Source organism: Juglans regia, chromosome 1 (assembly GCF_001411555.2).
Source record: "Juglans regia cultivar Chandler chromosome 1, Walnut 2.0, whole genome shotgun sequence".
NCBI classification, from domain to species: domain Eukaryota; kingdom Viridiplantae; phylum Streptophyta; class Magnoliopsida; order Fagales; family Juglandaceae; genus Juglans; species Juglans regia.
The window spans coordinates 44,035,499-44,063,223 of NC_049901.1; the positions used below are offsets into that span (position 1 = coordinate 44,035,499).

Here is a 27,725-nt window from a genome sequence, read left to right on the forward strand (position 1 = left end):
TTGATATATACATTTTGTTCTTAAGTTTGACCTAATTTTTCTGATCTCTCACACACAAGGTCTATAACAGGAAACATAATGATCTCTTATATGCGTGTCATGTATATGGTCATTAATAAGCCAACAACTCCCAAATCCATATCCTTACAAAAACCAGCTCCTAGCTAGCTTTCTAGCGTTGTGTTCATCCCTTTCTCGAGCAAGTAGAAAAAGGTCCATTTATTAGGCCTTCTAAATATATAAACGTTACATCAAAAGAAAAAGATTGTGGGGATCATCATGAGTGATCACAATTCACACCTTATTAACCCTATAAAACGATGCCCACAGCTCTCCTCTCTTCACAAGGAGTATCCTGCAGGCCAGAATCCTCTAATATATAGCGAGATAGAGAAAGCGCTGATCAAAAGAAATGCCCACATTACAAGTGTCTATGTCAAGTCCTAGGGTTGTTGTCATGACCACCCAGCTGAGTAGTACTATTGCCCTAGTAGTTCTGTCACTGGGGGCATTACTACTTCCATTACCTCAAGCAGAGGCTCGAGCTTTTTTCGTCTTCGGAGATTCACTTGTAGATAATGGCAACAACAACTACTTAGCAACCACTGCACGTGCCGATTCTCCACCCTATGGCATCGATTACCCCACACACCGACCAACCGGCCGCTTCTCCAATGGCTTGAACCTCCCCGACATTATTAGTGAGTTTTTCCATTTCATTTTCTCTTTCATAATTTCTAAAACAACCAGCTTTCTGTCTCCTCCCGGTTCAATGAACTTTCATGCATGGTGGTTTTCGTTGAGCTAACACATAAAATGTGTTGTGTACTTAGGCGAGCAGATTGGGTCAGAGCCCACATTGCCATACTTGAGTCCACAGCTCACCGGACAAAGATTACTAGTCGGTGCCAACTTTGCTTCTGCCGGTATTGGAATCCTCAATGACACTGGAATTCAGTTTGTAAGTTTTAACTAACCTTTTTCACATTTGGTCTAAGGAGAAGAAGGCGGCCAGGGAAATGATCAATGGCCGCAAATGAAGAGGATGGTCAGGGATAGTTGCAATATTATTAATGTTTGGTTGAAAGGAACTAAGGTTACGTTTAGGTAGTGGGTATTCATACAAATTCTATCGATAATATTAGTGAAAAAATAATAAAAATGGCTGTTTGTACTTGACCCAAATTGGGAGGGAAGAGAGTGTTATGATGGTAGGGCCCACATACGGATTATTTCATTTTTTCTTTCCTACTTGCCTACCAATTATATAAGGATCACTTTGCTTTTTATAATGACCAAGATCGCCTAAATTAAAGAGAAATACGATGAAAGTTCCCACAAATACCTCATTAATTTCAGTAAATAAAGTCATTTATGGATATAAAATTCACAAATTAGATAGTCCAGGTCCAATCTTCTAATTAGCTGAGCCAAGAGTCGTACAATTGCCATATAAAGTGATTTTTTTATGTAATTAGCTTATAACTTTGGGCTCATTAATACGCGCGTAATTAGTGATGTACTAAAATCGACTACTTTAAGTGTCGTCCAGTGCTAAACCTTTACACATTTCTATTCTTCTATTTGATCAAAATTCTCTTATTAAATTAAGAAAAACTGATGAGTACGTGCGGTCGAAGATTGAAAAAAGGATATCTGTCGAAGCTAGAAGGCATAAATATTAATTACGTTACAAGATCATTGCTGAGTACTGGATAAGCATCATGTGCCTGCATGCACTGATGATCTAGTGGAGGGAAAATGTAAATCGAAGGGATGATGAGATCATTAAGCTGGCTCCGTGAACTTTGAGAGTATTTCAAATTATTTATAGATATACAGCAATAAAATTAATTATTTGTGAATAATAATAAAATAGTAATAATTTTTTTTATAAATAATAGAAAATTACTATTCTAAAAATAGTTTAAGATTAAATATTAAATTAAGTTGAGTTAAGTTAAGATAATAAAATATTCTTAAAATATTATCGTTTATTATTTTAAGTTTTTAAAAAATTAAATTATTTATTAAAATTTAAAAAAATTATAATAATGAGTTAAGATAAATTAAAATAAATTTTATTTTCAAAAAAAATCACTGGCGAGTTATTGCAGGTATAGGTGGAAAGATGACAATAGATCTACTGTTTCAACTTTGGATAAACATGTCGGTGACCAGCCAACCTAAAAAGACGCGAACTCTAGAGTTCACGGCAATGTTTGTGGAACTTTGGTCGGGATGGCTAGATCATGTACTGGTAGATCTGACGTGTTAGCCATTGATGAAACTCGTGTAGGCCGCTATGGATAATAGTAATAATTAAAAAAGAAAAGAAAAAGGGGATCTAGCTTCCAATAATCCGAGCAAAAGGAAGAAAACAAGGCAACAAAAATAGGAAAAATCAAAAAAACAAACGGGGAAGAGTTAAGAGAGGAGAAACGAGACCAGGGTGAAGGGCAGGTCGTGTGTTTTTCTTTTGGGTGGGAGAGAGATGATCAGTTGAATAAGATTTTATTTTTGTAACTACACATCTTTGCATACCAGGCAGTACAATTGGAAGGGAAAGAGATTAATTCCCCTGATCATGATCTCCTCTCTTTCTCTCCATATTTCCAAAGCCAGTTATCCAGGTTTCACTTGGGTTCTACTTTTTCCACCATTTCTGGCTACTTGTAGCTCTACTTTAATATATACTTCATACGTAGATAAGAAAAAAAAGTGAAAATATGGAACGTTCGCATAAGAACTTGAGAAATATTTCCTTAATTATTCAAGCTCAAAAGTTGACTTTTTGACTTCTACCTGCAAGAAGATTAATTATTAGGACTCTAGACATCAAGATCATATTTATGACATACAAGTTTACACATGAGATCAAGCTTATATATATATATATATGATATATATCTTCAAGACTTCAACTCCATAACGATGTAACCCGGGCCCCCAGTAGAAAGACATGACTAGGAATTATATCGATCCTAACAGCTAGCTCCTTTACATATATTTTCCCACAAAGGCGACACTCGGATCGACTTTTGACACTGTCTGGGTATCTGCATGCAGGGCTTCGATCAGTTGTGCAGCAAAAAGGGTTCAAGCTAGGTTATGTTTATAAGCAGTACTGACACCAGTGAATCTGACCATTTTTTTTATTGTTTGTTTTTGGGTTATTTGCAGCTCAACATTATAAGAATCTTTAGGCAGTTTGACCTGTTCCAACAGTACCAGCAAAGGTTGAGTGCACTGGTCGGAGAAGCCCAGGCACAGCGGCTGGTGAACGATGCGCTTGTCCTCATGACTCTTGGTGGTAACGACTTTGTTAACAACTATTTCTTGACACCTTTCTCAGCAAGATCACGCCAATTCTCTATCCCGGCCTACTCCCGCTACCTCATCTCTGAGTACCGGAAAATTCTGCGGGTAATTCCAATATACACTATTTATACTTCGTGATCAACTGGTTTGTTGCTCCATGTTGAAAACGTTCCAGTTTTATGAGTTTCCGCAAGAACACAACATGTTTTGGGGATTTGATAAAAATAAATTTATAAGTTGATGTGGTACGTTAGATTGTAAAATTATTTTTATTATAAAATAGATCTAACGTATCATATTAACTCATATTAATTTGTGGATTTATTTTAATTTGTAGGATCTCTTTGCGGTTATGTAGCACTTCTCAGCTTGATTTATTACAAAAGATGTATATGTTTAATTGGTAGGTGATCAGGAGCTACTTGAGAGATTTATTGCTCAATATGGTATAAACATTAATGCCAAGCTTGTTTGGAAAAAGCTTTCATCCCAAAAGTTTTCATCTCATCTACTCCTTAAGTATCACTTAAACATAAATATTTTTAAATTAATCGTTACAATTTTTTCAAACAAAATATTATAATTAATTTCCTTAACTTTCGAACAAAAAATAAAAAATAATTCAATTTTTTCAAATTTCTAAATAAAAATAATATTATAAAATTATATTCTAACAATATTTAAACTTTATAATATTTTTTATTCAACTTTTTTTCTCTCGTTTCACAAAAGAAAAATTCTAAATATAAACTCCACACCCTGTACACTACTTTGAAATCACATATTTTTAAATGATGTGTAGGGGTGTGGGGCTTCTGTGTAGCATGACTCTTCACAAAATCTAAAAACTACTCAACTCAAACTATCGATCTCACTACCTTTTATAAACCGTATTATTATTACTATTTACAAAATTTTTTATCTCATCTTTTTTCTAAACATCTCCTAAGACTTGACGGAGATGCTTGAACTTTTTCCCACACGCAATACAATAGCGGTCACACTTTAGGCCGGAAGCACCAATTTTTTGTTTCTCTTTTATTTTTAATCAAACTTCCCTTAAGATTAAAAGAAAATACAAGAGGAGAGAGCAGAAAATCTCCAAACAAATCTCATGCATTACCGAATTAGTTACATTGCATACAATTAGGACATATAAAAATAAATAGCTAGGGATCGAATGGGTCATGATTTTCATATTCATTAATAGAAGCTAGCGACCGCCATAGCAGTTTTGAAATCTAATTGATGGATTTGTCGGATGCAATTGCTAAGAGCATTTATAATGGTTCTAATTTCTTATCATTTAAAATATATGCATCACTAAATTTCTTTTTTTCTATTTTACATATTGAGTACTTTTACAATAGAGAAATGCTAGAGATATAAAAAGATTACACAAAATAAACCTACAAACTGATCATGTGGTTTTATGAAATCCGTTATATTTACTTTATAATAAAAATAATTTTATAATCTGACATACCACATCAACTTAGACTGTGGGTTTACTTTTCATGTATAGCTAAAGTATTTTCCCTTGGGCTATACGAGCTGGGGTATTTTTTTTTAGAGGCTAGGGATGTTTTCACTCTAAAGTATCCCTTTGTGCAACTTTCCTAAACATCCCTAGACTAGAGTACTTTACAATTTAATAAAATTTTCATTTCATTTCATTTCTAAACATTCCCTAAGCTGATCCATGATATATTTGGGCTTTTCTCACCATTTATGATACTTCATTTAGAGGTTATACGAGCTGGGAGCCCGAAGAGTGATGGTGACGGGAACAGGGCCATTGGGGTGTGTCCCGGCAGAACTAGCCATGAGGAGCAGGAATGGGGAGTGTGCAGAAGAGTTACAGCAGGCAGCTGGAATTTTCAACCCGGAGCTCGTCCAAATGATACAACAACTCAACAGCGATCTCGGCGCAGATGTTTTTGTTGCTGCCAATGCGTTCCAGATGAACATGGACTTCATCAACAGTCCCCAAAGATTCGGTTTGCTTTTTGCACCCTGCATCCTATTTACTGATATATATATATATATATATATATATATATATATATATGTCGTCTAAATCCTAGCTGCATTCACTCTCTATGATCTTCCGTTTACATCTAAAATTAAATTGGAAAATTACTTCTTGCACTTGATCTGATTTATTACAGCTTGTTTTACAATGTTATTCCAAATCATAAAAAATCTCGATCTCAAAACTGTCAAACAGTACTTATGATATTGTAAAAAATGAGTATCAAGATCCTCTTTATAAGTACTTTGGGTTGGTGGGGGAGAATAAGCAGAGCGAACGCCTTTCATATTAGGAAATTTTTGTTTACTTAGAGATGGATTTCATGAAATTAATTTATATCTGAAATATTATAAGAAGTCTGTCATGATCATAAATATTACAGGCTTTGTTACATCAAAAGTAGCATGCTGTGGGCAAGGCCCCTATAATGGGATCGGAACATGCAACCCGCTGTCAAGCTTATGTCCCAACCGGGACATCTACGCATTTTGGGACGCTTTCCATCCATCAGAACGTGCAAACCGCCTAATCGTGCAGCAGATAATGACAGGTTCTTCAGATTACATGAACCCCATGAATCTCAGCACCATTATGGCCATGGACTCCAATATCTAATTAATAATATTGTTGTCTAATTAGTTATATATATATATATATATATGTATGTATGTATAATTGTGATCTTCAAATACTACTGCATGCCTAGCTAGCTTATATTTATATCATGTAAGGACAAGACCTAATGGGAATCGATCGTTCTAGCTAGCTAGCTAGGTTTTTAATTAATTAGTGATTGGCAGATGCATTTTACATTCTACGTACATGCAATGATGTTGTGGCTGCAGTGCATTTGGTATATCTGTAACTAGTGATCATGACCAGCTTAATTGTATTCGAATTAATTAAGTACGTTGCTTGGTTGAATATATAATTAATGTTGATGCATGAGTACGTCGTATTGATTGCTTTGGTTATCATGTACTAAATGTCACACTCCAGTCCCGGAGATCTAGAGAGTTAGCTCATGTTATAACATTATCTCCCAACAACACAATGTATACATTCCAAGTTCTTTATAAACCAATAACTTTAATATAATTACTCTCAGACACCATGAAGTTTCAAAATAACCTTCAACCTTCAGAATTTCTATCAACATAACCAAATAAAACTTTGCATAAAACTCTACCAAAATCAAGGTACCCAAAATACTCTTCTTGTTAGGGGTGTAACCGGTCCGGTCCGGTCCGGTTTTGGACAAAATCTAGGACCGAACCGGTATGTACCAGTTTTGTATTTTTCAAAACCGATTACGCCCCGATTACCCTCCTAAACCGGTACTTCCGGTTTTACCGGTTTCCGGTCCGGTCCGGTTTTCTGATTTTTTTTAAATGTAAAAAATATATAATAAAGTGTTAATTCTTATTATAAAATATTATTAAAAATTTAATATATATATTATGCTTAAAGCATTTGATCAATTAAATTTTTATCTTTAAGATTAAACTTTTATTTTATAAATTATAAAAATATTATCTTATATATAATTATATTAATAACATATGATCAAATAAATTACAAATGTTCATATTTAAGATTAACATTTTATGTTATTATTTATAAATTATAATATAAAATTTTTTCATATATGATATATAATTATATATATTATATATAAAAATTTAACATATAATTTTATATATTATATATATAAATATTTTGTATAATATATAAATTAATTTTTATATATTTTTTTTCCAACCGGTCCGGTTCGGTCCGGTCCGGTCCCAAAAACTACGGAACCGGAACCGGATCGGAACCGGCCGGTTTTCATAAAATAGGAACCGGTTCCGGACCGGACCGGTTCAAAACCGGACCAACCGGTCCGGTTCGGTCCGGTCCGGTCCGGTTTTCCGGTTTAAATTTACACCCCTACTTCTTGTACTTAATTCACTATGCTCACGTAACCATATACATACTTTCGATTCTTGATTTTCAGCTAAAACATTCAAACATCTGAAAATATTATGGAGATAAGGAGTGAGTTATCAACAACTCAGTAAGTAGAGAACATATCATAATATGTAAACATGAGTTTTTTCATAAAGTTTTCAGAATGCAAAAACAAATCATATTATTTTCAATATGCGTATCTCAAAATTGTGTTATCAAAAAATCAGAGCGAATTTTTAAATTGTTCATATATATGTATTCAAAAACCAACTATTCATATTCAAAAATCCTTTGGCATAACATGACTGAACATCTTCATCTTATCATATCATATCCGCGTATTGTATCATAAAATATCATCATATTATATCATATATCATGTTTAACCCCTGTGGTAGAGTTATGTTATCCCCGGTGGCCAAACCAAGCAGTATCAGAATGTGAAACTTCCCCTTATTCATTCTTAGAGTCTCGAGTATGTACACAAGAAAGACCATGCAGAAAAACTATTTTGTTTCCAAAGTAAGTGCACTATAAAACAGAGATGTTGGTACCAACTATATAACATAATCAGAATCAGAATTAGAAACAGAAGTTGAATCAGGATGTCATGCCAAATGTTTTTCAGATGCCACATCATATCAAAATAGAATACTAAATAGATTCATATCATTTTCACATAATCAAAACATATTCAGAGCATCTTCGTATAACATGTACAAAATTCTCAGATTTTATATTTGCTCTTTTGCACAGTTCAGAAAAAAATATACTAAAATATTACTTATGTCTACATCAATCATATAAGAAAATATTTTATTTTTTGTATAGATTTTATGAGTAATGCAAACAAATAACTGAGATTGTTTGCATATTTCTTTTCAAAACATAACATGCATATTTTTTTTTTATAAAATAATTCTTAATTCATTTACATTTTATACAAAATCTAGTATACGAATTCCGCTTACCTGAACTTTTTAACTTTTATTAATTTCCTCATAATAGCGTTAAAGGAATATCAATCATTACCTATAAAATAGTCACGTAACTTGCATAAATTTTATGTTGAACACATATTTCATAATATCGGAACTCTAAAATATCGACTTTCTCCAAAATACTTTGATTTTCATGTGATTTCTCCAAATAATTTCACGATAAATTCCTAAAATCATTCTAACTCCATAATATTGACATTAAAACGATAATTCTAGTGTTCATACTTGAACTTTAATTTTTCCAACCTCCATAATATTTTTAACTCCAAAATAGTATGTTCTTTCCTTGGATCCAAATAACCGAAACTCAATGACTGTACTCAAAAAATTTCTCAATATCACATTACCCATATCGGCTTCATTGCTTCAAATTAACACTTGAAGGTAGATGGCTTAGTGGTACTTTTATAAATAACTAGGGTGTTAGACCTGCTATCGAAAGGAAGTAAAAGCTTGAAAACCCCATGCAATTCTGAGAAAAACAGACCCATTGGAGAAGCGAACTGAGAGACGGATAAATACTATGGAATAACCGCTGTGATGGAAACTCACCAAGAGAGAGGCAGCAAGCGGCAAACTGGTGGCTGAGCTGAGGTCGACAGTGGAGCACGACGGCAGTGCACCATGAGGGAGAGAGAGAATCACGTAGAAAGAGAGAGAGTTGCGATCGGCTTACCGAGAGGGGTGAAGATATCGCATGATGGTGGCTCACAGTGGCACAAGGTTGGGAATGGTTGTTCGGGGTGGTGCAAAGAGAGTATCACGGTGGATGCGTGGTGGTCAAACAGAAGAGGTTGGCTGCGTAGTGGTGGAATGTAGTATCATGTGGTCCATGCTTGTTACTCTGTTTTGAGTATTAAAAACAGAGTGTCGGTTTGGTCCATAGAGGGTGATGCAAGTCCGTCGGGGTAGATCACGGTGGCTGAAGCCATTGATGCGGGCTGCTAGGCTTCAAGTTGGGACGGACATTCTCAATGGCAACGACCAAGTGGGCGTCGACAACTGTGAAATCTCGACAGTGGAGAAATGGAGGAGGGTGGCAATGGCTTTGTGGCTTGTTAAACTTGAAGTTGAATATATTCAATTTTCCCCATTTTTGAGTGTTTACACAGTGCTTTATTTATAGAGAAAATCATGCCGAAAATAGTTTGGCATTCTAACAAATAGATAATGCGCTGGCTAGTTGTGTGATCGTGCTAGTAACCGAAAGATGCCTTTAATACAAACAGAATCACACAAAAATATTTCCATAGAAGCACAAGGATGTATTTCCATAGAATCACAAAAATGTTATCATGGCTCATAGTGGGAACAAAAACTCTGTTTTTGGTGTGTAAAAATAGAGGTGTTAATTTGTGGATTTACGACAATGCAGTTGGCTACGGTGGTGGTACGGTTTGGTGGTCACAGCCAGGCCAGGCGAGAGGGTGGCAGCAGTGGCGTTGTACTTTTGGCCTGGGACCGTGGGCTTTGGGGGGGTGGGGGTTGGTTGTGAGAGATGGAGGCTGGCGGTTTGAGGAGAGTAGAAGAGGATGTGAAAATAAAATTGAGAGAGAGACCAAGAGGAAGAAACAGAGGAGAGGGAGGGAGGAAGCGTGCCCCCTCGGTGCTGTGGCTGCGTGAAAATATGGGGAAGTTTGGAGTTATCGTGGGGGTTGGGGGAAAAACAGGTGGAAAAATAATATTCCATGGGCCTGGGCTGGGCCTGGGTGTTACATACACTAAAGGCCTAAGTACTATTCTGTGCAAAATACAAGGGCAACTAGCGAAGAACTGGATCGAGTGAAAAGCGGTTAAATTATTAGTCAAAACTCGAATACTACTCGCAATATTCTAAAACGTACGTACGACGAAGAATAGTCGTGGTCGCACTGTGGGAGCTTGTCCATCTTGATGAACGCGGAAGGAATATTTTGACCATAGACGATTTCAAACCCAAAATCCTAATTGATAATATTGGATTAAATTTCAAATTGGACGCTTGCTTGCTAGCTATTTATTTATATTTATATAATCGACATCAATATTATCCATTTGAAGCAGTCAGTCAATGCATGGAATTAATATTATATACAGTTAAAGATCATGCACCTTTTCCAATAAAAACGTTTAGATTATCTCATTTTGCAATTAGCTCATTTTCTGATCAATTTTAATACTAGTCCTAGCTAGCTAGCTAGAAGTGATGAATTGATCAAACAAGAAAAAGAAAAAGAAAAAGAAAAAGAAAGAAAGCAAGCAAAAAATAATGTTGAGAAATTAAGCTGGAGGGAGAAAAGGAAAAGGTCATGGAAATTAGTTTTGATCCATGATCCCACAGCTAGCTACTATTAAGCTGCCGGGTCTTATACAGATCACATGAGAACCAAAGAAGAATGCATGCCTGCCATTAAAAAATAAAAAATACACACCATTGAAAAGTACTTGAGCATAAGCTAGAACAAACAAATTATAAAGACTTAAAGGCCGATATGATCTAGAACCCAGAAAGCTGGGGACAAAAACCCATTTATCTCAGTCCCCATTATTTGCATGGTTACAGAGAGGGCCTGAAAAAAAGAAGGCTGGGAGCTGGAAAATAAAAGAAAGAAAAGAAACTTATCTGTGTCCGAAAACTAACTAATTAATTAGCCCTATTAATTAATCCAGACACCTGCAGCCCAAATCTTCTCTCCTATGAAACTCGCAATCTTCCTCACAGACTCCTTCATCACCACCCAGCCAACCTCAGTACCATGATCGCCAGCGACCTTAACACCATCAATAGTACTAGTACTGCCGCTCGCATCCACCGAGACCGACTCACCCACTTCGTCCCTGCTTATTGCCGACCTATTCCCAGAGCCTTCCTGATCACCATCCTTTAACTTATTGCTGGCTATCTTCTTTCTCTCTGTCTTCATCTTTGCGCTCCTTCTCTTCTTCCTCTTCTTAACCAGCTGATCATCTTCATAAGCTTCGATTATCTCGTGTATGAGTTCACGGCTAGGCGATGCATCCCATCTTGCCCAGAAACTCATATAACACCTAAAGCAGTTGCATTCAAACATCGGAGTGTGATCTGCCCAACCACTGTGATAATCAGCACTACCTTGATCAGTACTACCATGACATCTAGGAATAACAGCATCTGGATGACCAGAGAAGTTGCTACAAGTAGTACCAGTGTTAATACTTGAGACGATGATTAGGTAGGCCAAGACTTCTTTGTCTTCAGCCGAGAGGGCCGCAGTGAGAGCTAGGATTGTCGGCGGGAGCACAGCCAAAAGGTTGGAGATGGACGGCGGCGAAGGGTGCACCTGGCCTTTCTTGTAGATCAGCTTCTTCATGGCAGGTAGATCAGGTAATTGATGATTCTGTGGTTCTTGAGGCTTTGGTGCTTTTGATCATATATCTGGTTTTAACTTAGATTAGAAAACAAAACAAAAAATCTGGTTTTAACTTTAGATTGCTTTCTTTGACCTTTGCCAGTCTTATGTTTGACATTTTTGTTGTCCCCCCCGTCTTGCGGACTTCGAATCGTGGAAATTGAGGATAGTAAATACGAATAGCTTACGCGTTCTAGGACTAGAAGGGCGACTGAATTCATATTTTATGGTCAATTAAGAAATTTTGCCACTTCAAAGCATTGCACAAATTCATGAAGCCATTTATAAGTTTGGCGTAGATAGATGATACATCTAATTATATGGTATAATTTAATTTAAAATTTAACTTTAATTAATTAAATTTTATTATTTATATACTAATTTAAATTGGCTCAAAGATAGAAACATGACTTTATTGGCTCAAAGGGTCTCTCTCTATTAAGGATCTTCATTCTGACTCAAGTTGGACTCACATGGCCAGGTCCAATGGTAATCCTGAATGGGCAGAAGTGGGTCACCATGGAAACCAACAGTAAAATAAAGCCCAAATGGACAGCACCCACGGGCGGGCTGGAATCCCACTCAGCCCTTCATCATAGTTTTATTAAGCTTTCAACCGACTTCTTTCGGCGGCCAGCTCTATCAGTCAATTTTGTATCGACAAATCATTCTGATCTTTGGTATTTCAGCCATTAGCCATTTAAGAGACCTTGGATCCCAACGAAAAAAAAAAAAAAAACTTGAAATTATTGTTTGACTGGGAGTTCTAAGATGTACGCAAGAAGGAAAAAGATCTCTTTAAAATTTGAGGCTTTTTATAAAAAAGTTAGTTAATATACGGTACTTAAATGGAGAGTACTCATACAAGTTTATATAATTATATTTAAAAAAAATTAAAATTATAATAATATATATATTTTTTTTATCCTCATTCATTAATAAGACTGTACACGCAATCCTTCACTCAACATTGCAAATAAAATTTCGAGAGATATATATACATAAGGTGAGCGGCCGAAATCATTTATTTCTCATTTAATATTACGAGAGATATTTATACAAGCTATTATAAAATGTTGCAGGCCATATTCACTTTTTGTATCTATCTTTTTTTCCGTTTGCATGAGACCTTCATGATGTTCGACAACAACTTGAAGGAGGGACTTTTAGCTAATAATCATAATGTAATGTCTCCTTCTCCGATCGAAATCCAAGCCCATGCATATACTTATACAGGTTCATGGCCAGATAATTAATGATTAATTATATATTAAAATGTTATAATTACTCATTAATAGTCGGTCTCAACACGAAAGAAAGATTAATTACCATATATATATATATATATATGTTACAAGCTCCTTATAATCATGCATCTATATGTATATAACACGATATATATCGATCTAATAGTACTATGATCAATATTTATAGCCTTAATTGAAGATCATGAGCAATGCTATGTAGTAGTAGTACTATGCGTGCATGCATATATAGCTAGCATGACAAGCGCTGAAAAGCAGGAAATCAAAGGAACTCAGCCAGGACCTTCTTCACCACATAATTGGAGACGATGCTATTGGTTTTCTGTGTTGGATGGAAGGCGTCCCAGAATACGTACTTGTTTGCATCTGTGCAGGTGAATAAATCATCTCGGTTGCACGAGTACCCCATCTCGAACATCCCCGTTGCACAGCAGGCCACTGAAGTGACCTCGAATCCTGTGATCAATACATAATTCATTTGAACGAATCATATATAGTTAATATTATTTAATTAAGAAGAAGGCCGCAAGATTATTTCAGTTCAACAGACAACAAGCTATATAGGAAATTAGCTATATTTACGAATATATTTCTTTAATATGTTTTGATGGTGATCATATATAAGTGGTCACTTCCATAAATATAAAAGAAGAAAGGGCTAAAGAATGAGTGAAGATTTATGCGTGTGATCGGAGCACCGTGTGTCACTTTTGACCTGCAAAAGAATTAGGCGAGAGAGAGAGAGAGAGAGAATCTTATTACTTATACGTACCCGTACGTACATGAGCTGCCTGCAGGACAGATACCCAAGCACGTACGCACTAAATGCTGATCCAGCAGAGAGAAGCTAGAATTCAAAGGAATTCATTTATATCTACCGCCCCGACTAATAAATAGTGTCAGACTATACTTAAATGTTAATGCGAGATCTACGCAACAGTACGTACAGGAGGTGGTTGGGAGCCAGCTAGGGAAATTGAAGAGGAAAAAAAAAAAAAAAACTGGAAAAATGATGCACTTTGCAACTAATTATAATGATCAGAAGCTTATTACCGTAGGAAGAAGGTTTCTTTATGATATGCAACAATACGTAGTATGGATTCGAAAACACCAACTTGATCCCAGAAAGCTCCTTGTTCAGCTCAACTGTCAATTTCTTTAACTTTTCATTGAACTCCATTGAAACATTGTTGTACCTGTCGTTACAGCCATTTCCACCCATGATATTTGTGGCTCTCTCCAATGGCAAGCAGCCCATTGGAGGTAGCCCTCCTAAGGATATCTTCCGAGCTCCCAGACCGTAGAGTGCTTTGATGAAATTTGTGGCTATTCCAATCAGGTAGTCCTCGTAGCGTGTGACGCTGAACTGGGATTGCCTGCCGCCTGGGAAGGAGTAGTAGTTCTCCAGGAAATCATTCGTTCCTAAGCTCATGACGTGCAAAGCCTCGCTTATTCTTTTGTCGGCTTCGGATTCACCAAGATAGCTTCTCAGCTTCTTCTGATAGTCCTTATAGTACTCTAATTCCTTCCAAAGTGGTATTACAGACTGCATGCAGACAAAATACAGAAAGAAGCAATTAAGCATTATTGGAAGACAATATTCTATTCTCTAATTATGCATAGATCACATCTACAGAAGAAACAAAAGCTAGCATAAAAAGAAACAGATAAAAAGACAAAAAGAGAGAATATTAATATTGCAGATCATTCATGTGTTGTCTTAAAAAGAAACAGATCGATGAGACAACTTTCAGGGCTAGCCGTAGAGAGCACAACACCATCACTGAGCCCCATCGATCTAGCTTTTCTGGAGAATAGAGTGCTACTATAATCACGCACATGCACGTACGGCAAATAAACTACATCTATCTGGTTTTAGCCCCCCCTCCAAAAAAAAAAATAAAAACCTAACTTGACCACATGCATGCAAGAGAATGGACTTGACTTGATCTGCATTACATATAATGAAATGATTAGCAAATAAACAGATCAACTTTGTTTTGGTTTGGGATCGACTTACCAGTACACTGGAAGTTGCGTTGTCATAGCCAGTCCCGGCAGAAGCAAATGTGACACCAGTAGCGAAGTCTGCTATGTTATATGAAGGATCCAAGTAGGCTGGTATTATTGGCTTGAGACCAAATGCCTCAGCGATAAAATCAGTAGTGATTCGGCCATTGGAGAACCTTCCAGTTGCCTTCCCACCCTTAAAATCACGACCATAAGGCTCGAAATTGCTCCTGGCAATAGTTGGAATCTGGTTGTTGTTTCCAGCATCAACAGATGAGTCCCCAAACACGATGATTGCCGGAACTTTGGCACTAATTTCGTCAAACAGTACAAGGAATATGGTGAGCAGGAGGAGCAATATGGTAGTACTGTACATGTATTCCATTATTTCCCGGCACTTCCCTTGTGTCTCACTTGTCCGAAACAGCAAGTTTGAACATTGGGTTCGGACTTCGGATAGAGGACATGAGTACTGGTGAATAAATAAAGGATGATTTCGAAAATTATTAATGCGAGTTTGATTCTAACTCCATCAGGGTAGATAGGTAGTTGACAGCTTTGATTGCAGCAGCATAGTAGTTGATCATCAAGTGATCAAGATTTTTATTTTTTTTGTTTTTTTTGTTTGTTTCTGTAATCAAGTGATCAAGATGGGAGCTACTACATACATGCGAAATTAATGCATGAATGTGCACACCGTGGTGAAATGTCACGTCAACATTTATATTATAAAAAAAAAAATTAATACCCAAAAAGCCAAAAAATCAAAGAGGTCTCTATTGGCTTTGTTTTTTCAGCAAATCTCCTCCAAAATCTCTCCCGCCCTTTCGTGAACTTCCGTCAGCTGCTACCCATGTCGAACGAGATAAGATTAATGATCAAAGCTTCTTTTTTTTTTTTTTCCTGTTCATCCATACTTGGGTTTGTGATTGTGTGAGTTGAAAAATTTGTCAAACGAAAGGGTGAAATCTATGATGAAAAGAATGTGGGGGAATCTATATGCGTTGATTTCTTCCTATGAAGTTGTGAATCAAGTAAATATATACAGGATCAGTAATGGATTAGTGCGGATCCAAGCTTTACTTATTCTTTATCAAATTCTATATAAATCTGACTCTCAAGAGTTGACCAAATAATTATTCACTCTATGGACCAACACAAGACTCACTTAAGGGCGTCGAACCAGAGAGAGGGCAGGGGGAGAAAACGGTTTCGTGGATGGAGAATATGAAAAAACAAAACGCACCGTTTTTACAATCGAAGAGGTATTTCTTCAGTTATCTTGGAGTAAAATGCACCATTTTCATTTAATCCAAACGGTGTGTTGTACTCCACGTAGGATACTGTCCACGGGGCCTTCCCCTCTCACGCCTACGTTTAGACTTTTCCGATCAAGATATATACTTAATAGGGTGGTGTTAGTGCCTAGCGGGACGGCCGGCCAACATTTACGCTAGTACAAATTTGTAGTTATTTTTTTTTTTAATTTTTTAAAGTATATTTTTAATATCTTTAACTGAAAAAATTAAAAAAATCTACAATTTTACTAAGGTGAGGTTTGGACAGTGAGTTGAAATGAAATGAGTTGAGATGAAAATTGAAAGTTGAATAAAATATTATTAGAATATTATTTTTTAATATTATTATTATTTTGGGAGTTAAAAAAGTTAAATTATTTAATATATTTTGTGTGAAGATTTAAAAAATTTGTAATAATTAGATGAGATAAAATGAGTTAGAGGCCTTCCTATATCAAAACAACAAGGCCTAATAGTCACCTCCTTAATCACTAAATGAGAAAAGTAAATTAAAAAAATTAAAATATTTGAACGATAATTTTGAGCAGTAACATTGAGTGTGTCAAATAGCATTTTCCAACTAATTAATATGGGTAGTGGTATGATTTTATGCACAATATTAAATGTATCGAGAGTGACACTCTTATTTTATCATAATTTTTTAATCTAAATTTTAATAACATTTTAATAATTAATAGATCGGCATATATGAATATATAATAAAATTATAAATATGGATAACATTTTTCATGTTAATTATAGGCTTGAGGTTGGCACGGAAGCGTTTTAACTGGTATTTATGAATTTTCTAGCTAGGTCAATAATCCAGTTAGCCTGCTTTTTTTTAAAGAGTAATGCTAGATATAAGTTTTAAATAGACAAGTCTCATATAAGTCTTTTGTAAAATAATGGGTCCTACTAATAAAGAATATTTTTTTTATATTTTTTTAAAGTAGGATCTATTTTTTTATAAGGACTTATATGAGACTTGTCTATTTAAAATTTGTACAAATCATTTCTTTTCTCCAAATATAAATACCGTGCAGACACTAAAAAATGGATAACCAAAAATTCTTTCAGAGTTATATATTCAACTGATCTAGTACTCATGTAGATTATGCAAAACAGTTCCAAATTAATTAATTATATATATATATATATATATGTGAGAAACATTATATATATTGTGTTTCATTATAATATATATATATATATATATATATATATATATGCCATATATATATATATATATTTAATTATATCTGTCGATCCCAAATTCACAATCGATCAACTTAAGATCATCATAAGAACAAGTACTAGTAGTACTAGGCGGTTTTAATTCCTTTGGTTCAATATTATTCATGATGTAATTATATTTTTACAATATTATGGAAACTAGCTGACCATCCTAGCTAGATTAATTATGAGAAAATTTTATAAGCTGTCCATCCATACGTCCTCAACCAAAAAAAAACCTTCTAATAGCAATCTTAGTGGATAAGCTAAAAACTAAATTCAATGAGAATTTAGCTATTGAACTATAAAATGTATCACATTGGAATAATTATATTTCAAATATTTGGAATATAGCTACAGTAACTTCTAAAATTATTTTCAAATTTGAAAGACACTGTTTATTCATCAAATCTATTTTATATAATTTGTTTCTCTCTCCCGAGGTCTCCATTAATATCTTTCTAATTTCTATTTTTAATCCATAATTTAATTAGAATATAATTACTAATTAATACATAATATTATGAATTGTAAAATATGATAAAATAAAATAATTTCATAATTAAAAAAATTAAAATATTTTTGAAATTGATATATTAATTTGAGTTAGTGATATATTAATTTAATAAGAATATAATTATTAATTAATATATAATAGGTAGAATAGTAAAATATGATAAAATAAAATAAATTAATAATCAAGAAAATTAAATATTTTTGAAATTATTAATTATTTATTATTATATAATAAATAAATATATAATCTAATGTAGAGATTTGATGTGAATAATTAAAATCAAATTTATTTTATATTATTTTATTATTATATAATGAAAAAATAACTATTCCAATATAAATATTTATATGAATGGAATAGTTAAAAGTTAAATTTATTTTATAAAGCGGTTCTTATATAATATCTTTTTGTTGCAACCGACCATGAAAGTGACAAGTTAATTAATTCTATGAAGGCATTGAAAGCTCCCAGCAGAATGGAGGTACTGGGTTTTGAGACTAATAAATACTACCAAGTGTTTATTTCCTAAGACAGATAGATCTGTATTTTGTACCGTACGTTGCATGCGATGATGTACTTCCCCGGCCACAATTAATGTTTTTACAAATTTAATTAGCTACGGCCTCTTATACGTGGAAGCTTTGATTTTTCTTTTTTTTTTTAAAATTAATAAATTAACTTTCACGTGGAAGCCTCAATATCATTCAATTCAATTAATAATTAAGTAGACTCATAATTTTCCTTTGCGAGACTGTAATGCCACCTTTTCTGATCTGGTGTACTACTGCAAGCATCAACAATGAATTAGCTGTATTGATCATGATAATATCTATAAATTAACTAATTCCGTGAATTGACATTCTCTGAAATTTTAATATTGTAGCGTTTACATGCACGTGGCTGATACGTACCTACATCATCATATGGATCCCATATGAGATTTTTTTTATGGGTTTCACATGGATGACATCAAGGGCACGGGGAGCTTATATACTCACACAAACACAAACATACATATACATATATATATATATATACTATATATAATAAGTGCCAATAAGCATGCAGGTGTTCGTCCATCTCTTTTTTTCGATTTTATCCTCTATTTTCAATTCATTTTCCTACTTTGTCCCTCATATCTGTTGGCTGTTGTTCAGTTTTCTTGTCTTCTTGCCAAGAGCTTTTTCTTCTCTTCTTCTCAAGCCTTTGATCCTTCAAATTTTTGAAATCTCCTTATTTCCTTCTAATCTCCTTCTTTCTTGTGATTCTTAATTATTATTTCTTTTTTGTTTTCCACCGTTTCACTGCTCATATCAGCTTCTGAATTTTGTTTTTTTGTTTTTGTCCCACCACCTTCACCACTTGCCGCTTGGTATTAGAGTGATTTTCATCTTCATTGGTTGCGGTCTATGTTTCTTGGTTCGGGGTGTCTCTTGTCTTCTTATTGAGAGCTTTTTTTTTTTTTTTTTTTTTCCTGTTTTTGGTTTCGTCTTTCTCCAATTCCTATGATTCTAGTTTTTTTTGCCTTTTTTGTTGTCCATCGCTTTCACCGTTCTTATCAGATTTTGAATTTCTTTCCCCACCGCTTGCTGCTTGGTATAAGAGTAATAATTCCCTCGATTTGTCTCCTTTTTACTCTCAGTAGCTCACAGCTATGCCACTTGCTGCCTCCATTCACAACTATTTCGCCTCCAACACTGAAGCCCAGTCGTGCCCAAATCTGTCCAGATCTACAACGAGAGCTACCAAGACACCCAAATCCGTCATGAGACCCACCACGCATGGAGGATATTCACCTACTAGAGCCCTCGTTCGCCTCGAACACGCCCTCACCATGGCTGATTCTTCCACCATCGTCTGGCTTCAGAGCGCCATCAAATTTAACAGTGGAGGCTTCATCTCTCTCTCTCTCTCTCTCTCTCTCTCAAATTTACCAAGATATCATTATTGTTTTTCTCTTTATTTTGTTTCTTGTGTGAGCGATTGATTATTCAGTTTCATTTGATGTCGTTTTGTGGGTCCCTGATCACATTTCTAAAACTGTTATGACAGGAATTAGGCAGTGAGCCGCCAAAGCCTTCCCTGGGCTCAGCCATTGACACACAATATGGTTCTCTCGACGCATTGATTTAGAAAGTCAATGTAGAAGGTGCTGTTTTGCAAGGCTCTGGATAGGTTGTAAGTTTTCGAAAAACTTTTTTAGCTATTCTCTAAGTTACATCAAATTCTGAATGTATTGGATGGATCTCAGAAATCAATTAATGGGGAACTATATAATTAATTGAATTTTGGACAGTGCCTTGCTTTGGCTAAAGAGCGAAAGCAGCTCTCAATTGAAACCACTGCAGACCAAGTATGGTCATTAGAGCTATGCTGTTTAAGTCATTGTGTAAAGAATATAGATGCATGTTATGTGCCTGAGTAGTTTGGTGCTACTTGCAGTTGAGACTTTAAGCACAGTTTTGCTACTGCGTGCACGTTTATGTTAAAATGGTAATTCAATGGTGAATATTGAAACACTTTAGGTGGTAAGAAAATCTAGATGAAAAAATGTGAAATATTTGTTAGTAAGCGTAGTGTATTCTCAGCTTTTCAATGATTTCAGAGTGCATTAGATATTCTATTTTTTGTTCTTTAGATTTCATTAGTGACTGGAATTATGTTTGCTGACATAAAACTTGACAGGATCCACTTGTAACTAGAGGAGGTTGAGAAGTACCTTTCCGGGTTCACAAAAGTGGACGACAATCGGTACTCAATGAAAATCTTTTTAGAGATAAGGAAGCAAAAGTATCTTGAGGCATTGGATAAGTAAGCTTCCAAGTTTTAGGTTATTAATTATCTAAGTGTCGGTTTTATGAGAAGTGATTGTTTGTCTTTAGAGATTCTGTGGCATATAGCATGTGAATGAGATTGTTTAAATTTTGATAGGCATGATCGTTCCAAGGTTGTGGATATATTAGTAAAGGATTTGAAAGTTTTTGTCACATTTAATGAAGAGCTTTTCAAGGAAATCACTCAGCTCTTGAAATAATATATAATATATATAGTACATAATCTCGAGGGGTTTTTTAAGTACCGTTGATTTTTATTTATTTTTTACATACAGTACTTGCGCCTCATGTTTTTTCGGTTCTTAATTTGTGATATTTGATTTAACGTGGGAGACAACTTATGCATCAGAATCATACCCTTAATTAATTAAGGCGTATAAGACTTTTAGAGAAAAAAAAAATCCCAAAAGGCTTAAAAGAATCTAGTTCGCTTTCAAGGTCACAATTATTATTGAAATCGATAGATCAGCCATTGGTTTCATGAACTGATGATTTTCTTTTAATATTACACACATATAATATATATATATATATATATATATATGCAATATTTAAGAACCAATATTAGATCACTAATTTATTCAAATAATCACAAATATTATCAAACAGAATATTTAAGAAATTAAGTATATAGTAAAACCAATATTAATACAAAGCTTTTGGTTATTACAAAGAAATTATTGCCGAAATGTTCCAATTAATAAGAAAGATATGATCACAATTAATTAATAAATTTAAGCCCTCACACATGACCTTTAATTAGGTACATCATGATCTATATATATATAATTTCCCCACGTACGAACAGATCAGCTTGTTATATAATTAATTCGATCTACTGGAACTCCAGCATGTTGATGTAAAATTCGTGTTTTCAATCCATTAGCGCGCGTGCATGATGCGCAGCATATGGGGCCGGACCTTATAACCAAGTCAAGCTCCCATAATCTCTAGCAAGATGTGATCTGTGGCGGATGCAATTGATATATCTTGGTCGTCGATCGAGTGAATATTGTTGAACATGTGATGAGAGTTCAAAAGGAGAAGAAAACATATGCGATTCTCATTGATACATATTTCTTTGTACAGTAATAAATATATATACAGAGGTTTCAACAAAATCTTCTTCTAGAAATATTCCCGAGTACTTGTTGTTTGTTACAGAAAAACATGAACCATATGGTAGAGTTTGTTAATTACAAGAGTGTCGGCCACTTTACAAAACAATTCACAAGCCATACCCAGAGGGTAGGCACCATCCTAGTCTAGGTAATTCTAGAATGATCTTCTTGGGAGGCATCTGATATGGTGAGTTTGTTTGAGAAAGCTGAGGTGGTGAAGGTTTTTGCAGCAGCAGTAAACAGCTCAATACGCTCCCGCCAGGGCCGGCTCTTCTATTAGGCGAGAGGCAATTGCCTAAGGCCCTCTAATGGAAGAAGGCCCCTAAAAAAAAATAAATATATATATATATATATATATGTACCCAATAAAAAACTTTAATTAACACAATGAGAATGAGAATAAAAACAAGATCAAATAGATATTATATCATTATTAGTTTTTAAAAGTATCACATATAATAATTATTTTACCTATTCTCATTCTAAGAATACACTTCTCTTTTGTCATTATTAGTTAATATATAATTAATGTGAAAATTTTAAATAGCAAAATTTAATTTTCCAGTGTTTATAAAAAGTTTTTGTATAATCTTTTGAAGTGGCAAGGGTCCACTTTTTTTCAAATGTGTAAGTTGTTTATGGAATTTTATTATGTGTCTAAGAGTCTAAAGTATTTGTAAAACTAGGTTTGATAAAATTCTCTCTAAATAAAAAGTTTTCTAATAAAGATTAAGTCAGTTATTAATTGAAAATTTGGTATAAAATCTTAACCAATAATTTTACTTTACAAAACGATAGGAATTACTTTTAAATAAAAATATAATATAAAAATAAAAATATTTAATTTTACTTAAGAAAAAAAGTCTCACTCAAAATTTTAGACTTAGGCCCCGGAACATATTGAGCCGGCCCTGGCCCTCACAAGTCTAACGGTGTATCAACAACCATGAAGCTTGTTCGCAGCAAGTGAAACCGAGATGAAACAATTAGTTTTGTTAAAATATCAGCTAATTGATCTTTGGAAGGAAGAAATACCACTTGAAATGTTTTGGCCGCAACTCTATCATGCACAAAATGGAAATCTATTTCCATGTGTTTAGTTCTTGAATGGAGGACGAGATTAACGGAAAGATAAGTAGCACTAAGGTTGTCGCACCAAAGAATTGGTGGTTTTGGAAGGAAAATACAGAGTTATTTGAGGATGGACTGAACCCAAAATAATTATGCTGTGGCATTTGCAAGGGTCTTCTATTTCGCCTCAGTGCTTGATCGAGCAATTGTTTGTTGCATTCGAGAACTCTAGGATACTAGATTGGGACCAAGGAAAATACAAAAGCAACCAGTAGAACGGTAGTCATCCGGGCAACCAGCCTAATCAGCGTTAGAAAATGTTTGTAGCTGAAGAGAGGTGGATTTTTTTAAAAGAAGTCCAAAATTTAATGTGTGCTTGAGATACCGAAGTAAACTATTGACATCTTGCCAATGGGATGCTTTCGGATCATACATGAACTAAGAATTTTATTTACAGAAAAAACAAGGTTTGGGCGAGTTAATGATAAATATTGTAGGCTACCCACAATGCTTCTCTAAAGGGTGGGGTTAAAGAAAGAGGGAGAATCAGAGAGGGATAGACGAGAGGAGGCATACATGGGAGATGTAACACCATTTGCAGACAACATGTTTGTGCGAGATAGAAGATCACGGATATATTTCCGTTGTGAGAGGTGAATGCCATCAGATAAGTAGGAAATTTCTAGGCCAAGAAAGTATGATAATTTTCCCAGGTCTTTTATTGGAAAAACAAAAGCAAGAAAATTAATGAGATGTTCAATTTGGGACGTGTGAGAGCTGGTAACAATAATTTCTTCCACATACACTATAATATAAACAAGCACCGATTTATAAGAGTAGACAAATAAGGAAGGATTGGACTTGGATGGACGAAAACCATATTCACAAAGTTTAGAATTGAGTTGTGCAAACCATGCACAGGGTGCTTGCTTGAGGCCATAAATGACCTTTTGCAAGAGATACACAGTGGGGATGGTCAGGGTGAACAAAGTCAACGGGTTGGGACATATACACAGTTTCGGTTAAGTCACCATAGAGAAAAGCATTTTGGATGTCTAGTTATCTAAGAGACCAACCAAGGGAGACAACAAGAGAGATGACTAACCGAATGGTAGTGGGTTTAACAATTGGGCTTAAAGTCTCTGAGTAGTTGACGCCCTCCTATTGATGGAAACCCTTAGCAACTAGTTGCGCCTTTCGGCGTTCAATGGTGCCATCGGTACAATACTTTATGTGGAAGACCCCCCTGCAACAACAACGTTAGATAAAGGGGGAGGGGGAAAAATGGTCCAGGTGTGGTTTTGGATGAGAGCTTGAAACTCAGTGTTCATTGCATTTCGCCATTTAGAGAAGCGAGAAGCCATAGTGAAACAACTTGGTTCTTCAAGTATTTCAAGATATGAGGTTAGGACATGGCATGGTGGAGGATATGGGATGTGACCATCGAGAAAGTTTTTGGGACAAGAGGAATTTGTTTTATATTGGGTAACGATGAGCGATCGAGGGAGAGGAGGCTGAGTGTTGGTCGAGGCAGGCAGTTAGGATTAGGGGCTGTCGGTGTGGGGAAGCAGGGGCTGGTCGAAGGGATTGAGGTTGAAGAATGTTGAAAAGTCAAAGAAGATGGGTTTTGTATTAAGGGTGGGCCAACTGTTGTATGAGGGGAAGATGAGCTTGGTGATGAGGCTGGGCTGTTTATTGTGTGGGTAGGAGATGAGCCGAGGGAAGTAGGAGATAAAATGGGTAAAAGAGCATCTGAGGACTGGGAATTTGTGGAGGTTGATGGTAATTGTGACTTTGTATACGAAAATGAATTTTCGTTAAACAACACATCACGTGAAATGTATATTCAGTTCGAATGTAGATGAATGCACTTGTATCCTTTATGTGTAGGGCTATAACCAAGAAAGAGGCAGGATAAAGAACGGAAATGAATTTTATAGTTATTATAAGGCTGAAGATTGGGCCAACACTCAGATCTAAAAATTTTGAGAAATGAGTAATTGGGCTCTTTTTTGTAAAGAAGGAGATGAGGAGATTTATTTTTGAGAGATGGAGAGGGGAGAGAATTTATAAGGAAAGTCGCGGTTTGGAAAGCATCGGCCCAAAACTTATAAGGAAGAGAGGCAGTTGCAAGAAGGGCAATGCCCATTTCAACTATATGACGATGCTTACATTCAACCACACTATTTTGTTAGTGTGTGTGAGGGCAAGAGAGGCGATGAGAGATTTCTTGAGAATTAAGGACACATGTGAGGGGTCTAAATTCCCCACTTCAATCACTTTGAACATTTTTTATTTTTGTGTTAAAAAGTCATTCAACATATTGTTGAAAAATGAGAAAAATGGAAGTAGCATCACCCTTTGAGGCTAAAGGATAGAACCAAGTATAACGGTTAAAATCATCAACAAAGGAGATATAATAACAAAAGCCATCTCTTGATATATAAGGGGATGGACCCATGCATCCACAAAAATTAAATGCAAAGGTCTTAAGGACTGAGTACCACAAGATTTAAAAGATAGTTGCCTACACTTGGCAAGAGGACAAGTAGAATAATAAATATCATGTTGAGACGAAATGAAAGGTAAACATTTGGTGCTTAAAATGCGAGAAACAAGTTGAAGGTTGGGATGGCCAAGCCGATTATGCCATTATTCAACAATAGTTTGTTCACCAATGAAAGCAATTGGGGCAGATTTTAAGGAAGTTGGAGGAGGAAATAAGTAGAGGCCATCATGCGTTGGTCCCAGGAGAAGCAAATTTTCTGTTCGTTTGTGCTTCACAAGAAAGTAAGATTCATGAAACTCAAAGAAAACAGAGTTGTCATGACAAAATTTTTGAATTGAAGCTAAGTTTTTGGTGATTTGGGGAACAGAAAATTATTTATGAAGAGAGAAAGTAGAGTTTGAGGAAGAAAATTGAGAGTCACCGATGTGAGTGATGGGGAGGGCAGTGCCATTGCCAACTTCAATCTACTCATGTCCAAGGTAAGGTTCACTATATAGATTGAGATTGTTGAGGTCTGAAGTTATGTGATTTGAAGCAGCAAAGTCCAGGTACCACTGTCTATCAAAGAGGGGCTGTGAACTTGTGTAATGAGCAAATAGAGAACGAGGTGGTTCAAATTGATAAGCCTGGTCGAAACGGTGATATTATTGAAGTGCGACATGGCCAACTTTGTTGCAGACCTGACATGCGGGCTTGTTAGTTTGTTAGGGTGAAAATGAATGAGATGGAGAGAAATGACCTCCTCGAGAGCGGCCACCCCAAGTGTTGATTTTGCCCCCAGTATAAGTGTTGCGACCACGAGCTGAGTTTTTGTAGGGAAGAGAGGTAGTTATATTAGCTGATGGTGTAGGTAGAAGACCATGTTGAATGGTTGTCGTGAGAGAGACATGACTTTCAAAGGTAAGTACGAGGTTGAAAAGTTCGGCTGAGCTAATAAGGGTGGCTTTTGTTGTCACCGAAATGACAAATGATTCATATTCTGAGTTTAGGCCATTGAGAAGGTAAGAAACAACTTCACAGTCACGGAGGGGCTCACCAGCAGCCGTCATCATGTTTGAGAGAAGACGGACTTTGCGATAATAGTCAGTCACCGAGAGAGAACCTTTCTTTAGGTTTGTGAGTTGATGACGGATTTGGAAGATTTTGACTTGAGATTGTGAGGTACGTTGAACATAGTGTCTAGAAACCCATAGTTCACGGGAGGTGAGGGAAGCTATGGCTTGGGCAAGGATTGGCTCGGTGAGGGAGGAAAGGAGAGCACTAAGGAGCATTTGGTCAGTGTGGCACCACTCTAAATAAGCAGGATTTGTTTGAGGAAGAGAGGGTCCAGATATAGAAGAAGATGCGACTGGAAGGATAGGCAGAGGGGAAGGAGTACTGGAACCATCGATGAAGTGGAAGAGTTCTTGACCATGGAGGTAGGGAATGATTTGTGCACGCCAAAGTAAAAAATTATCGGAACCAAGCTTAATAGACATGATGTGAGAGAAATTGCTAGGGAGCTGAAAGGTAGAGGTATTGGAAATTTCTTTTGCAGAAACGGAAGTATCGGCAGGTGCCATTGAAGGGGACTAAGCAAGAACAAAGTAAAGAAAAAAAAAAAGGAAAAGGATAAGAAGGACGTTAGTCGAGTTTTAGCTTTAATTTGGTACCATGATGAGAGTTCAAAAGGAGAAGAAAACATATGCGATTCTCATTGATACATATTTGTGTACAGTAATGAATATATATATAGAGGTTTCAACAAAATCTTATTCTAGGAATATTCCTCGACACCTACTGTGCATTACAGAAAAATAACCATATGGCTGAGTTTGTTACAAGAGTGTCAACCACTTTACAAAACAATTCATAAGTCATACCCAGAGGGTAGGCACCATCCTAATCTAGGTGATTCCAAAAGGATCTTCTTGGGAGGCATCTGAATTCTGATGTGGTGAGTTTGTTTGAGGAAGCTGAGGTGGTGGAGCTTTTTGCAGCAGCAATAGACATCTCAATAACATGCAAATGAATTGGGTGTTAAATTTTAGCCCTAGCTAGCTAGATTCATTAATATATTATATAAAATATTAATTATTATGTCGATCGACTAACCTTAACTATTTTTTTTATGCATACATTAATTATTACAGCCAGTTAATAGCAGTACGATAGTAGTTGTAGAATGAGTTTTTAAAATATAAATA

At 35.4% G+C, this 27,725-nt stretch overlaps 3 protein-coding genes across 3 annotated transcripts; 1 reads left to right on the plus strand and 2 right to left on the minus strand.

Annotated features, from left to right (window-relative positions):
* The first annotated feature begins 291 nt into the window (after positions 1-291).
* Positions 292-6,307, plus strand: LOC109012662 (GDSL esterase/lipase At4g28780-like). Its single transcript, XM_018994414.2, has 5 exons — positions 292-701; positions 834-961; positions 3,184-3,426; positions 5,069-5,321; positions 5,739-6,307. Exons 1-5 carry the CDS (start codon positions 413-415, stop codon positions 5,969-5,971), a joined length of 1,146 nt encoding a protein of 381 aa, XP_018849959.1. The 5' UTR covers positions 292-412; the 3' UTR covers positions 5,972-6,307.
* Positions 6,308-10,588: 4,281 nt separating this feature from the next.
* LOC109012733 lies at positions 10,589-11,799 on the minus strand. Its single transcript, XM_018994524.2, has one exon. It carries the CDS (start codon positions 11,637-11,639, stop codon positions 10,947-10,949), a length of 693 nt encoding a protein of 230 aa, XP_018850069.1. The 5' UTR covers positions 11,640-11,799; the 3' UTR covers positions 10,589-10,946.
* A 1,120-nt stretch (positions 11,800-12,919) lies between these two features.
* Positions 12,920-26,588, minus strand: LOC109012732 (GDSL esterase/lipase At2g04570-like). The gene is made up of 4 exons (XM_035691453.1): positions 26,448-26,588; positions 14,964-15,476; positions 13,997-14,489; positions 12,920-13,399 (listed from the first exon to the last, which is right to left on the minus strand). Exons 1-4 carry the CDS (start codon positions 26,586-26,588, stop codon positions 13,206-13,208), a joined length of 1,341 nt encoding a protein of 446 aa, XP_035547346.1. The 3' UTR covers positions 12,920-13,205.
* Positions 26,589-27,725: the final 1,137 nt, after the last annotated feature.

Coding starts and splice junctions, on each gene's coding strand:
- LOC109012662 (XM_018994414.2), top strand. CDS start 413: ATGCCCACATTACAAGTGTCTATGTCAAGTCCTAGGGTTGTTGTCATG. Junction 702..833: donor GAACCTCCCCGACATTATTA/GTGAGTTTTTCC, acceptor TTGTGTACTTAG/GCGAGCAGATTGGGTCAGAG. Junction 5,322..5,738: donor CAACAGTCCCCAAAGATTCG/GTTTGCTTTTTG, acceptor TAAATATTACAG/GCTTTGTTACATCAAAAGTA.
- LOC109012732 (XM_035691453.1), bottom strand. CDS start 26,588: ATGACGGCTGCTGGTGAGCCCCTCCGTGACTGTGAAGTTGTTTCTTAC. Junction 14,490..14,963: donor ACGCAACTTCCAGTGTACTG/GTAAGTCGATCC, acceptor GTCTGCATGCAG/TCTGTAATACCACTTTGGAA. Junction 13,400..13,996: donor AAAGAAACCTTCTTCCTACG/GTAATAAGCTTC, acceptor TATTGATCACAG/GATTCGAGGTCACTTCAGTG.
- LOC109012733 (XM_018994524.2), bottom strand. CDS start 11,639: ATGAAGAAGCTGATCTACAAGAAAGGCCAGGTGCACCCTTCGCCGCCG.